Raw genomic sequence first — 15727 nt, forward strand, 5'->3', positions numbered from 1 at the left:
ACTTTCCTTTTTCTTTTTTCCCCCAAGAATTGTAAAATCCGCCCGCACAGATGCAGTAAGCTCTCTCTCTCTCTCTCTCTCTCTTAGATATCTGACTTACCAAGTCCATCTGTGTGTAATATATTTCAGAGTGAGTGATGCATGTTTTGCCTTTATAAGGTTTTAAGGTCTCATATTTGCTCAAAGGCCCCTGCTGTGGCTCACAGTTTCTCAGGTAAACCTAAAGTCACACTCAAGAGACTTTCATCTGTCTGTAATGAAGACACGGTAGTGACCGTAGTCTTCCAGTCCGTCTGATCCAGGACAGCACATAGAATCTACTGTTCATATGGAATTAAAGGCACAATATGTAATTTTTCTGCTTTAAAAATAGCAGATATCACTATATCTATGTTATATATTTTTTTGTTGTTGTGTACTTACATTATCCCGACAGTTTCCACGAACTTTAAAATCCGGAGAAAATTATAGTTTAATTAGAAGACACGGCACGTTTCTTTATTTCCGTTTTGTCGCCCGTCTATGGCGTCATATAAACTTTGACCCTTCTAGTTTATCTAACTTCCTGCGGAACCGCCAAATACAAAGGTGAACAGAAGCAAAGACGAGACGAAGAAGAAAAAGTAGTAGCTAGCCTTGATCGAGACTATTATATTTGATATTTATATTGTTTATATTCATATTTATACCTCAATCAATAACTTAGTTATGGATCATGATTATGCTTTGCCTGCACGTTCTGTGAAGCGCAAACATACGGGTGAAATAAATGACCTGAGAAGGTTTTGGGACGAAGAAGAAACGAGACACGGGTAAATATTGGAGTTGCATTTCCAAGATAGAGAGAGCTTCGTGACAAGCTGAAGCTACAGAGAGATGCTTGCATTCTAATAAACAGGTATGCATCCATTCAGCTAACTATATCTATCCGTATATCTTGTGAAACGATGATGTCTTGTGTAAAACGCAGACGGACTAGCTCTCATGTAGAGTATAATGTAAATCTACATGTGTTCTATATCTAGCTGGATAAAGTAGCTTCAAATGCAGTTCACTATCTTGTTCGATATCATAGTATAAACGTAGCCTAATTATAATTATTAACGAAAGGCAACCGTGTTTTTTTTTAACATATATTACTACTAGCTAGATGGAATATTGATTTGATAGGGGTCTGATAATTCATATATCTCTCCATTCGAAAATACGTGATTGTCAAAATACTAAGGCCGGTGGCACACTGGCTGCGTGGCGTCTCTGCTGCGTGCCAGAAGCGCGGCGCGCTGATGCTTCTGTAGGTGACATAGAGGGAGACCGCCGACAGACCAGGATCTTGTCTTCATGACAACAATATCTATACTTCATGTTGAACATAAATATAAAGCCTACTGATAAAGGACACCGTCAACAGTATTGACGGCAAAATAGACTTATGTTTGACAGGTGCAATATTTAAAAATCGATAATTATTTATTTATTTTTTAAATTACATTTGTATCTGAATTTATGTCAACCTATAGACTTTCAAACATCAAAATGTCATGAATGAATATGTATTTGTGTACAAAATTACATATAAACATATTTTCCTATAATATTTTGCCTGGAAACGCTTCCAACACGCGTGCGTGTCGCGTGAAAAATAGGCGTCGGTTCTATTTCTAGCATGCACACGTTTTCCGTGCAGCTCGAGCCGCGCCTGAGACACGCGTCTCACACAGGCAGTCTGCAAGCTCTAACCTATTAACATGGGAGCCGAATTAAAAACTGACACGCCACGCAGCTGAGACGCTTGCGCCACGCATCCAGTGTGTCACCGGCCTCAGTTAAAATGAGTGAGGAATGTGGGGAGCGACAGAGCGCGTGTTCCAATGAACAACAACTCCCAACGTCATCAAAGTACGTCTCATGTTATTGTTTTGATTAAGTGACCCCTGGTGGCCAAAAATTCCATACTGCGCGTTTAACCAAATTAAACCAAAGGGCAAATAAGTGAAGCAGGCAGAAACTGCACTTTTTGTAAATTGGCAAAGATCTATAGTTACTATACAGAAACAGAATACATGTTGAATAATAATTGTTAAATCTTTGAATTATATGGAATCCTATGAAGTAACATTATCTTGCATATTGCTATAATTAACATCATTATTAGTGGTGTTTTCACAGGCAAACATCACTTTTTACTGTGCCTTATACTTTCACTTACTTTTTTTCCTCAAACTCCACACCATTGGTGCAATTGTTGCTGTGAAACTCAGCTATAAGACTGAGATGTGGCTGTGTTCACAATTTCACATGAACAGCAATTATAGGCAAAGAACAAATACAGGCAAAGACTGTTTTAGCTGGACAGAGAACAGAGTGACACGCACACACACACACACACACACACACACACACACACACACACACACACACACAACCATTCTGTCTCAGACTTGAGCAGAGACAGATACATTTATATCTTGGCATTGTAGGTCAGAAATATTTACAGTAAAAAAAAAAAAAAAAAGAGTCATCTTAATGCACCTTTTTCCCCAGTACTTTTCTTTTTTTTTAGGCTTTTGAAAACTGCATCTGCCCTCTGCTGGTAACAAAGTAGCCAAATATTGTTTACAAGTCTCTATTATTCCACTCATTTAACAAAACTCAAATTCATGCATCTGAGTTCACTGATACCTGTGCAACTTTCAGCCTCACACAACTGCCATTGAGTCTGATCCACAATGCAGGTTATTTAGGCTAAAAAACATCCTACACAGGAAGAAACTAAATGACCAATCAAATAAATTACCCTTTCTGTCTTTCTTTCTTTCTTTCTTTCTTTCTTTCTTTCTTTCTTTCTTTCTTTATTTATTTATTTACAAGATGCTATTATGGTTTTATTTTTATATTTTCACTTTACATTTTAATTTTAGTAATTTTGTTGAATTGTTGTCATTGTTATCATTGTTATTAGATTTTATATGTCTGTAGCATTTAGTGATTTTATTTCAGTTTTAGTTATTTTAGTACATAAAGTTAAACTAAACAAAACCGAGGAATGTTTCCTTGGCAACTATATAAAATAAAAATAAGTTTAAATCAGTATTTATTTATTTGTTTGTTTTTCAGTTGACATTACTTTAAGTAACAGAACATTTGTTTGTTTGTTTTGTTTTAGTCTACTATAATATCTGACAGATCAGATACATTAACATGGATTAATTTTGGCAAGTCTTTTATCTAAAGTGACATAACAAATCAGTTTGTTGTAAGGCCAGCAATACTGATAGACTACACAATGCCAGGCTTGAGAATAAACTATATTAGTTCTGTGAACAGACACAGAAGCGACGGTGAGGGGTCTGTTGGTGTGTCTCACTTTTATTATTAAACATTGTAGATTTCTGCTTGGTGCTAAACTGGGTATATGTGAAGAATTACTGAATTGAATGTGTCCCTCAAACACTGTGTGCTCTTACTGTACCATTGTGCAGCCAGGTGAGCTCAGGCAGTGGTCTGCCCTCCACTGAGCACTGCAGGATGAAGTCCTGTCCCTCTGATACTGAACAATCCTTCAGAGGAGAGATGAACACTGGGGGCTTCGCCTCCACCCTCACACCTACAACACAGCCACATCCACCAAGAAAAATAAAAACATCACGAAATAAGACATAATTCACCCCAAGAACATTCGCTGAAGATTACCTCAGTATTTGAGTTTTGGTTTTCCTCAGAAAAAAGAATGAAGTGCTTTATTCAGCAGAGATCATAAACATGACTAAGTCTCTTTTTATTTATTTATATACTTGTACTAGTTTTCACATAAAGTGTAAACATTTTACTAGTTAGACTTTTTCCAAACTATAATTCCTGACTAAATGTATAATCAAGTGAAACATTATGAAGTTTCATTCACATAATCTAAAAGTTCTACTGTACTATTAGTATCAGTGACCATCACGATAATGTTAATAATGTAGTTTATCATTTAGTTTATTTGACAGCACATAAACAATATACACTTTGGAAATGCTAGGTATGTGATGTTCATTTATATATTTCAACATGACACAATACCAGACCATACCAGTTTGCTAAAGCAGTAATATTGTGAAATATTTTTACCATTTAAAATAACTGCTTTATATTTGAATATATTTTACAATTTAATTTATATTTCTGTGATCAAATCTACATTTTCAGCATCATTGCTCCAGTCTTCCTCCAAGTGTAACTGTCACGACCGGGATACAATAAAGCACGGAGAGAGATCCAAGTGCGACTATGTCTTTATTTAAGGGAAAATCCAAAGGGTAAACAGTCCAGGCATGGGTCAAAACCAGAATAACAATCCAACATGAAAACAGACAAAAACACACGGCAAGAGCAAGACTACGGATTAACATTAAACAAGGACTCCGTCACACATACTAAGACAGAGCGGGTATAAATACACAGGGAGAGACAAACCCTAATGGGGAAATGACTGAGTGCAATGATTGGTAACTAGTGACAGCTGGGTGCAATAATTAAGCAGAGAATGTGTTGAATGTGGTTCATAAAGTGACAGACACCGTGGGAAAGGAGGACATCTAGTGGATATCCAGGGAACACAATACCCCCCTCTACGGAGCGGCTCCCAGACGCTCCAAGACAAGACTACAAAAACCAGAGACCGGAGGGAGGCAGACAGGTGGAGGCTCGGGGGGAGGGACGGAGGGCCAGAAAAAAAAAAAAAAAAACCTTGGGGAACAGACACCAGAAGTTCAAACACAAAACAGAGAGACCAGGAGGGAGGTGGACCGGAGGAGGGGGCAGGCTAACAGAGAGGAACAGGGACAGGAAGTGAAAAAAAAAAACACAGACACAAAAACACAAGTCCAAGAAGGACATAACGTGATGCCCACCAGGGCAGAGCAGAAGACCACCACATTCTTGTGGTCGAGGCCGGAGTCCCCCAGGGCGGAGCAGGAGACCACCACAACCGTGTGGTCAGGGCGAGAGCCCCCCAGGGCGGAGCAGAAGACCACCACAACCATGTGGTGGGAACGGGTGCCCCCCAGGGCGGATCAGAAGACCACCACGTCCGTGTGGTCGAGATCGGAGTCCCCCAGGGCGGAGCAGAAGACCACCACAACCGTGTGGTCAAGGCGGAAGCCCCCCAGGGCGGAGCAGAAGACCACCACATCCGTGCGGCATGACCAACGGGAGGACGAAACTCTGGTAATCCCATGGTGTTTATACTGGATTCCAAAAGATTGGTGCTGACTTGACTCTGCTCATGAAGATTATTGGTGACTTGCATTTGTTCATGAAGATCAGTCGTGACTTGCTTTTGTTCATGAAGATCCCCGGTGACTTGACTCAGTCCTTGAAGATCACCGGTGACTTGACTCTGTCCTTGAAGATCACCGGTGACTTGACTCTGTCCTTGAAGATCACCAGTGACTTGACTCTGTCCTTGAAGATCACCAGTGACTTGACTCTGTCCTTGAAGATCACCAGTGACTTGACTCTGTCCTTGAAGATCACCAGTGACTAGCCCTGACTCTGGAGGGTCATCGGTGACTAGCCCTGACTCTGGAGGGTCATCGGTGACTAGCCCTGACTCTGGAGGGTCATCGGTGACTAGCCCTGACTCTGGAGGATCAGCGGTGACTAGCCCTGACTCTGGAGGATCAGCGGTGACTAGCCCTGACTCTGGAGGATCAGCGGTGACTAGCCCTGACTCTGGAGGGTCATCGGTGACTAGCCCTGACTCTGGAGGGTCATCGGTGACTAGCCCTGACTCTGGAGGGTCATCGGTGACTAGCCCTGACCCTGGAAGGTCATCGGTGACTAGCCTGACCCTGGAAGGTCATCGGTGACTAGCCCTGACTCTGGAAGGTCATCGGTGACTAGCCCTGACTCTGGAAGGTCATCGGTGACTAGCCCTGTCTCTGGAAGGTCATCGGTGACTATCCCTGACTCTGGAAGGTCATCGGTGACTATCCCTGACTCTGGAAGGTCAATGGTACCTAACCCTGACTCCGGAAGGTCGACGGTGACTAACCCTGACTCTGGAGGGTCCATGAGCTCCTGACTCGACTTTGGAGGGTCCACGAGCACCTGACTCGACTCTGGAGGGTCAACCGGAACCTGACTCAACTCTGGAAAGTCAATGGGCCCCTGACTCGACTCTGGAAGATCAACAGGAATCTGACTTGATTCTGGGGAATCAACTGGAACGTGACTCGACTCTGGAAGGTCAACCGGAACTTGACTCGACTCCGGAAGATCAACTGGAACCTGACTCGACTCTGGAGGGTCAGCTGTGGCTGTCATCCTGTGCAGCGGCGCTGGGCAAGCAGCCATCTTGGGCCATGACTCTGGACAGGCGACATCTTGTGCTGTGGTGCTGGGCTGGCGACCATCTTGTGCTGTGGCGCTGGACCGGTGGCCAACTTGGGCATTGGCGCTGGACCGGCGGCCATCTTGTGCTGTGGTGCTGGGCTGGCGACCATCTTGTGCTGTGGCGCTGGACCGGCAGCCATCCTGGGCAGTGGCTCTGGGCTTGCTGCCATCTTGTGCTGTGGTACTGAGCTAGCGGCCATCTTGTCTCGTGGCGCTGGGCTGGCGGCCATCTTAGGCAACGGGGCTGGGCTGGTGGCTATCCTGGGCAGTGGTGCTGGGCTGACGACCACCCCACCGGAAGAGACAGGAGTGGCTGGGGCATCCCACGGAAGCCGATGCTGCAAGTAGCACACAAATTCCCAGAACTCAAATGTGTCTAAATAAGCCATTTCCTCTTGAGGAACCGGGTCATCAAGCCCGCTGTTAAAATAATCCTTTAGGGCCGCGTCATTATATCAAGAGCAAGACTACGGATTAACATTAAACAAGGACTCCGTCACCAGTGTTGGGAAGGTTACTTTGGAAATGTAATAGGTTACAGATTACAAGTTACCCTGTTTAAAATGTAATAGTAGTGTAACTTTTTCAATTACTTTATTAAAGTAATGTAACTAATTACTTTTGAGTACTTTTTGATTACTTTTCTAAATTTGTGAAAATTAAAGAATAATAAATAAAAGCATATACATCAACTTAAATACAGTTATCTAATAAGCATGTGACGTATTCTGTGTAATAAACCCCTGAAACATTGGTGTTTTCTTTAAACTGCTGTCTCTTTGTATATGATGATAGTTTTCTCACAATAAGTAAAATGCACATTAAGTGACACAAAGCAGTTCTAGAAATTATGTTTATGTGCTCGTGTACTCCTATATTGAGATGGCAGAGGTTGAAAACACTGCGAGCTTCAGTAGGCCTATGTGTAGTAAATGAAACCATGTCTTTGCCATTAATTTACAGGAGGGAAGGACTGGGAAAAAAATTCAGACTGGAAAATTCAAACTCATACAAACAAATTCATGGACAAAACTATTTTTTTGTATGGACCTTACATAAAAAAGGTTTAAATCTTTAATTTGGGGACATGCAAAATAATTAAAAGTTATCTCCTGAACTGCACCTTCACTTCAATTTTTCTCTTCAGTCTCTTTATTTTGCCCTGTTTCCATCTCTCTCATGACTTTAATACTCAAGATTGAACAAAACTATACTTTACAATACAATACTCTACAATACTACAATATCTTTATAGAAAAATCCTAATACTGTACACGAGTCATGTTTTTCCCTTACAAAAATTAACCTTGCTTTTATTAGCCTATATAAAAGTAAAATAACCTTGTTATGTTTTTGTTTTTTTGCAAATGGATTTGTATTTATTTTTAAATAAATACATTTGTAAAATAATTTTACATTTTTGGTTACCACATTTAAACAATAGTAACCATTTTCTCTGGATTTATAGTTAAATATTAAAATGTTAATTTTCGTAAGGGTTGTGTTGTTGTCTGTCGTAGCTCCCCCTAAACTTATAAAAAAAATCGGATTTTTTTTCAGATAAATTCCTACTGTAACATTACAACAGATAATAATGATGTCCTTTATATAGTATTTTGAGTGATGACTGGTGAGCAACATGCTGCTGCTTGAATAAATAAAAAAAATAAACAAAGACAAAAAAGCATCTTTACAGATGAAACTGACCTGAAACCCTGAGCAGTAGTTCTGCTTTTCTGCTCCAGCAGTCCACACTCTCTCTCTCTCTCTCTCTCTCTCTCTCTCTCTCTCTCTCTCTCTCTCTCTCTCGCATTGATTACTCTGAGTCTGATCCAAACCGTTTGGCGGAGGCGCGGAGAGCGCGCGCGTCATGACTAACACTTCATGATTTATTAGAGATTTAATTATCAAATGGCGGATTCGCAAATGATCGCTTTAGTACATTCGGCAGGCAATTATACAATAATGATATTAAATAGTGGGGCAAAATCGGCTGCCAGGCCACCGGGAATTGTCCGGTTCTCCCGGTGTCCAGTCCGCGCCTGATTTTCACAGACACGCAGAATGTGCAGGTCATATATTGCATTTTTGGGGCTTTATATTCACAGACACTAGTCAATGACATGTTTTGATTCAAGTGTACTGACCTACTTTTGATTTAGTCATCCAAAATGTGGCATATTCCGTCCGCGTTAGGCATTCCGTTTTTATGACTGGATTCTACGAACCAGACTGTGTTTGCGCATCCCGGAAATTATTAGGGCGGTATGTCTCAGAATAGTCAGTGCAATTTGGGAAAGAAATAAGTTAAATCTGTATGTGGATGTGTGTAAATATTCAAATGTAATCCCCTTTGTAATCGTTAAAAATTTCATAAGTAACTGTAATTTAATTACTCATTTTTTCGTAGTAACTGTAACTAATTACAGTTACAATAATTTTGTAATTAAATTACGTAACGCCGTTACATGTAACTAGTTACTCCCCAACACTGTCCGTCACACATACTAAGACAGAGCGAGAGACAAACGCTAATGGGGAAATGACTGAGTGCAATGATTGGTAACTAGTGACAGCTGGGTGCAATAATTAAGCAGAGAACGTGAGGAATGTGGTTCATAAAGTGACAAACACCGTGGGAAAGGAGGACATCTAGTGGATACCAAGGGAACACAAACCAAACACTGTGACAGTAAAAATATACACTATACCATTCAAAAGCTTGGAGTCAGTATGTATATACAGAAATTAAAAGTTTTATTTAGCACACATGTGATAAAATAAAAACGATTAATACGATAAATGTCACAAACAATGCTGTTCTTTCAATATATAAAAGTAAAATAAAAATAAAAAACGTAAAAAATATTCTCAGTTCTTTTCAAAATTATTATTAATAATAATAATAATAATAATTATATATATATATATATATATATATATATATATATATATATATATATATATTTTTTTTTTTTTTTTTTTTTTTTTTTGTAGAAAATCAGATTGTTAGAAGAATTTCTGAAAGATAGTATGACTGGAGTAATGATGCAAAAAATTCAGTTTGAATCAACAAAAAGTGTCTTAGAAATTGTAAATCAATCTATTGTTTCCTGTAAGTGAGTAAACAAGATGATTTTCACATAATTTTGAAGCAAAAATTCTAGGCTACAAGCTCCAAGTTTGACAGTCTTGTGAAACAATCATGTATAGTACATCAGTGATGCGCGGGTCAGTGTATAAACAACCTGCACCCGACCGATGTTTTCAACTACCCCCCCCTCCAAACTCGGACCACAAAAAAAAAAAAACATACCCGACCTGCTTCCTGACCCGCATTTTTTTTAAGTAGTAAATACGTCGCCCCTTTATATTAATTTAATTACTTAAATAGGCTTTAGCCTACATGATAATAAGCGTTATGACCGCACACACATAGGCGTCGATTTCGGGGGGGACGGGGGGGACGTGTCCCCCCCAGATTTCGTCATGAGTCATTTTGTACCCACCACTTTTTTTTTTTTAAACCTCGAGTTCTGCTGCTGCGCTGGCTACACGCTTTTCTGTTCATTAAAACTGCAACAACTGTAACATTGGGATACGTTCTAGGTTGGGGGAGGGGGAGTCATCGTGTCACTGTTATTATTTTCTCTATATGCCGGTTTCAACGGCAACAAAATAAACAAACGTTACAGCGCATGCGCGCTTTTGCGGACCTAACTTAACTTCCGGTAGACTTCCAAATAGAATCAATATCATCAGCCAAGTCCCTCTAGAGTAGATATTTTTTGATAACAAACAAAATATGTTTGCTGCATGGATCAGGCGGACTTAATGAGAATGCAAATCCATTCTTTGCCAATAGGAGATGTTTTAAAGCATAGACATAAAGCGCGAGAAATGGAGGTTTCCCCAGTAACAGCTGTAAACAAAGTACGCTCACACACGCTGCTTTATCAGACATATAACATGCAAGTCTTCCTTCAGAAATACAGCGATATAAAAAACACCTGTGCCTCGTTTTGATATTTAAACATGTAAATGTAAGGGATTATTATTATTAAACGTGCAGTACATAACGTTACTCATGTTTATTCAGCGAAGCCTTTTTGAAAATCGATCAGTTTCAAAATTGTGGTGAGTTTCCAAAAATAAATAAATGTATGGGAAACACATCCCGCAGCACAACCACCTGAGCCCTCAGTCTACTCATCGCCTTGACTTTAACCGCGTTTGTAGAAGGCACTGCAGCCAGACCGATATACACAACACAGACCGGAAGTTAACTTAGGTCCAGGCGCGTGCGCCCGATGAAACCGTCTATATGACTATCGCGCTTCTTTTTTTTAAAGAATGTTTTTCAAATGAGTTGACAGTTTGGAATGGACAGTGAACGAGCGGGAACGAGGCTACCTAGTCTTTGCTGGGATTGGCCAGAATTTCTGGCGAATGTATCATAGACGAGCAAGTCATTTAGCCTTCATACAATATCACAAGGTTGCATCCTAGTGCCATGGACTATAACATATCAAAGTGATAACTTGTAGAACAAATGGATGTTGTTGTACACACAGCAAGGGTCTGCAGACCATTGACACAAAGGTAAGACGCGATAACTTATGTTTATTAAGATTTGCTGGTATTATGGCTAGGTCTTGTGCATTTGCACACAAGGGATCGGCTGTTTTAATTCTTCTCTTGCAATTAATGTTACGTTAGACTTCCTTAGCCACCAACTTAATTAGCTAGTTACGGTTTGCGTTCATACAGCAAGTATTGGGGGAGATGATTGTTGAGTAGTCAGTATCTTGTTTAATTATTGCTTGAATCTATTGCTGAATTCTGAAATAGTTGTGATGATGATGATGATGATGAGGAATGGATCAAGTTTTAGTCAAAATGCCTGATGTAGATTGGATGGATGCATGTTGTTGTGAATTGAGAGCAGTCAGATCATGGTGTGATAGTCAATAGTGTTCATGTGCTACACGTATTTTTGCTTTTTCAATCTTGATAAAATTTGTAGTGCTTAAGTTGTGTTGTGTGTAGATATGGTAAATTGTACTGGGAATTAAATCAAATTATTACATGGCTTGGTTGAATTCCACTGTAGAATGAAGTCTGTTATTTCTTGATAATAACACCGTTGCCATGAAAAACAGAGCGTTGGTATGGACGCGGCAGGATTCTAATCGTAGAGACGGAACTATTTTCTTTAGCGGAAGCAATACAATCGTGTTTAAATCAATAAACTCTTTTTTAAATCAATATTTTGTGTCAAATTATTGATTTATTTGGTGGGTAGCCATGTAGTAAGCGGGATAATGTAGAGCGAGGCCCGATTTTGGGTTAGATTTTTTTCCCCGTTTTCAGTGGTTATAACAAAGCAACATGAAAGAGAAATTTGGTAATCATTGTTTAGGTACATTAAACCACGTCATGGCCATGTCATATTGTCAACATGGTACTTATATGATGATATGAAGCAGATTAGTGGGTCATATATCATATGTCTAATGCTTTGTACGGCTTTCTTCTTCATAAAACGAGTCGGACATCATCACATTTTTGTATACATTTTTATTTATTTACATTAATAAGATACAGGACGTCTTTTAAAGCATTACCTGCGCGAAAGAGAAAAAAAAAATGCATCATTGTACCCACCACTACTGAAAATGCACTTCTGAATGCGTCTCTGTCCCCACCACATTTCAAACCAAACAGACGCCCATGCGCACACATAAAGCTTGCCACAAAGAACCGGTTAAAGTAATGATTATGCATGTGTCTAAATTAGCAAGGAGACATTTAATTGTTTGGTAATAAACTGGTGTTTTCTGTGTCGCTGCTAAGATGAAGTTGACGATGCGGACTCGCCGTGAACGCCAGAGAAATGCACATTTCATATGGATTACATCATCAGAGAGTAGCCAATTAATTTTGGTTTGAATAGTTTGGTTAAAAGTAGACATTTCAAGCTTTCTTTAATATATTGCCTATATTTCTTTTTAAACTCACCGACTAAACGATTAAGACACTACCTTACCCAAAATATCACCCAAAGTTTCTACAGCTTTTTTCTTGGCTATTTCAGAATCTGGAAAAATGGCTGGGGCTAACTTGTTACTGCAGTCGGTGGAGCGATATGAATGTGTGTGATTGTACGGCATGATAAATGCTCGTCACTTCTGCTGCCGAAACTTTGTCAGCCTGTGGGTCATTTGGTTTATTGAAAAGCGATTGCACTGATATGCGTGTTTCTTGATGATGTGTTTTTTTTTTTTTTTTTCTGTGGTACTCACATGTACCATGTCGCTTCACGTCATATTCTCTACCATGTCCCACAGAAAGACTGCTTTTGCATAAAATGCAAAAAGCTCTCTCTTCTTCGCCATCTACAGGTCTTAACCAAGAGTATGTTGCGTCCATTCACTATTAAAAGTGCATCTTCTCTTTTTTGTGGCCATGGCTGCTTAACCTGACCGAACAGCGCGTGCGCTCTCCAATTTGAGATTGTTGACAATGTTGAGGACTGAGGAGGCTTTCATGAACCAGTCAACAGTTTGATTGATGTACGGCTCAGCCTATCGACAAACACTTTTATTGCTCTCCTCTGAACTATTGGACATAAGTTAGTACGCCTATGGACGTATCCGTGTATTTATTAGGCAGGGTCGAATGAAAAAGCAGGACAGATGCTCAATTTGCAAGGGGTAAAATTGCTGTACAATGTAAAGCGGGACAGGTGGTCACTCTATTCGCGCCAGTTATTCAGTCAATAAAGTGTAGGCCTATGTATTTCAAAATTGTGTCTAGTACTATATAAATTGCAAAGGTTTAATTAGCATCTTTATTTCAAACGACCCGAATATCATTAAAAATATTTTTGGATGACTCGTAACTGTGGGTAACCGCATTTTGGATCAACCCAGCGCATCACTGATGTACATACATGCTATTCATATTTTATTGTAGCCCAGTTTGTACTGAATACAGTGTTATCATACTTTAGCCATGTATATGTTTATAAGTAACTGAAAAAAGCACACAAAATCAGGCCATGTCAAAACTTCTCCTGGCCCCCGAAAATACCCTTAGACCTCAGAGGGTTAAACATTTGTGGTCAGTAAGATTTTCCTTTTTTTTTGTATAAATCACACACACACACACACACACACACACACACACACACACACACACACACACACACACACACACACACACACACACATATAATAATTAATTTAAAAAAATCTTACTGGCCACAAGTGTTTGAATATATGTATTTAAGAAATAATAATTATTATTATATTTCAAAAAGGATGATTGATTGAAGAAAAAAAACTATAATGTTTCTAACAAATGCTTTTCTTCAAAAGATCTTTGAAAATATACTGCAGTGTCCACAAAAATATCAAGCCAGCAACTTCACTGAAAGTAAATAAATAAATAAATAAAAAATAATAATTAATGATGTTACAGCTTAATTAACTTATACTGAACAATTAGTTGTTGTTTTTGTTATAATACTTAAAAGGTAGATGTATAAAATGACCGGTGAATTCTTACGTTTGACAGTCAGACTCCAGTGGGCCTGGGTCTTTCCTCTTGTGTTGGCAGCAGTGCAGCCGTACTGTCCCGTGTCAGTTATGTGAGCGTTCTCCAGACACAGGACGTGCAGACTGCCCTCCTGTCGTGTGCTGACGCCTGATCTCTGTCTGAGAGGAGCTCCATCTTTCATCCAGCTCACTGTCGGCACTGGAGACCCAGACACTGAGAAAGCACAGCATCACATCACACATTTAACAACATCTACATAAATCTGCAAAGCAAAGTAACACAACTTTGCACAACATCTACAGGTCTGGCTTTGATTTGTATACATTTGTTTCCCCCATTGAAGAACCGACTGTCTTCTTAATCAACTACCTTCACACACCTGTATGTAATCGATAGCAATTAAATGTAGTATAGTTTAAATTTTAATTAAATCACTTAGCGTATTGTTTTTGACCCACTTTATATTTAATTTCATAATTACTTCTATTGTCTGTGAAATATGGATAAAATGTACTGCTGAATGTATTGACAAACATTTATGATATACTAAAATATACTTTAATGTTATTTCTAATTAAAATTCATTTAAAATATATGGGTTACACGTTATTTGAAGGTGTCCTTGTAACAGTATAATTATACACTTAGTGATATTAACTATATGCACTTACTATATGGTTAGGGTTAGGATTAGGGTTTGGCTCAGGGTTACTTTCATGTAATCATGCATAATTCATTGTTATGATAATAGTAAGTACATGTAACGTGTAACAAGGAAAATAAAGTGTCATCGATATATGCCATACATGTGTAATAATGAAGCAATTCACTCAATTTAAAATACTATCAATAAGACACTATAGCTAAAATTACAATAATAACATAATTAACGTGCTTTATTATGTAAGTCAACACAAAAATAGCCTAATTCTTCAAATTATTAAAACAATAATTTAAAATGTGTTTAAAAGTAATTGTATTGCTTATTCAATACAATTTGGCACACTTTTTTACAAAGGAAGTCTCATTCTTCTGACAGAACAGAAGCTACACGAGCAGACATGTGAACTGCTGCTGCTGTGCAGTGATTTAGACAGCAGCAGGTCATGCATTAAATAAACTGCAAACTCTATATTTGATCCCAGTCAGACTTCAGTTCACTAGACTCACCTTGGCATCTGAACGTGACCTTTTCCCCTGGCACAACCTCTCGGCTCTGAGGCTGGGAGTCAAAACTTGGCGGAGTTTCTAGCATGTCCACTTTGCTCTCTGTGGTTTGCTGGCGGGCATCTATGCTGGACTCCAGCCGTGATGCTTCAGGAATCTCTTCTGGATCTCTGAACGAATCCGAAGCTCTTTTTATGCTACTTGACTCATTCTTTACAATGTTCTGACTTCTTACATTCGCAAGGTTTGATGTCTTTTGACCAGGTGCTGATTTTCCATCTGTGGATTTGTTGATGGGTTGTGAGCATAGTGATGATGTTATTTTTGGTTTGTCTGTTCTGGTCACAGTGGTAGTAGACGGCGGTGTGTGTGTCTTGTGTGTCTCTGTGGTTGCAGTTCGGATGGATGTGTTGGAAGGTTTCTGTTCAACGTCAAATCCGTTGGTGCTGTGCTTGACCACAAATGGTTTCGAGAGATCTTGAGACGCTTTGGGGACACTATGGAACAAAAGATTGAGAACAGTCAAGTGAACAATCATTGCTGACTGTAAAGAAGCAGTAGAGCAGAGTCATTTAAACTGAAAGATTGAAAACCCAGATTGCAGACTAGAGTGAAT

General features: G+C 39.3%; 1 protein-coding gene across 2 annotated transcripts in view; it reads right to left on the minus strand.

Annotated features, from left to right (window-relative positions):
* Window positions 1–15727, minus strand: part of LOC132152628 (myosin light chain kinase, smooth muscle-like) — an 86806-nt gene that overhangs the window by 26803 nt on the left and 44276 nt on the right. For both annotated transcript variants that reach the window (XM_059561395.1, XM_059561394.1), the window contains exons 8-10: window positions 15115–15608; window positions 13954–14157; window positions 3473–3607 (exon numbers count right to left, since the gene is read on the minus strand). In XM_059561395.1, the coding sequence (XP_059417378.1) occupies window positions 3473–3607; window positions 13954–14157; window positions 15115–15608 (833 nt within the window). The remainder of the gene's footprint in view (window positions 1–3472; window positions 3608–13953; window positions 14158–15114; window positions 15609–15727) is intronic.

Source organism: Carassius carassius, chromosome 11 (assembly GCF_963082965.1).
Source record: "Carassius carassius chromosome 11, fCarCar2.1, whole genome shotgun sequence".
NCBI lineage: Eukaryota > Metazoa > Chordata > Actinopteri > Cypriniformes > Cyprinidae > Carassius > Carassius carassius.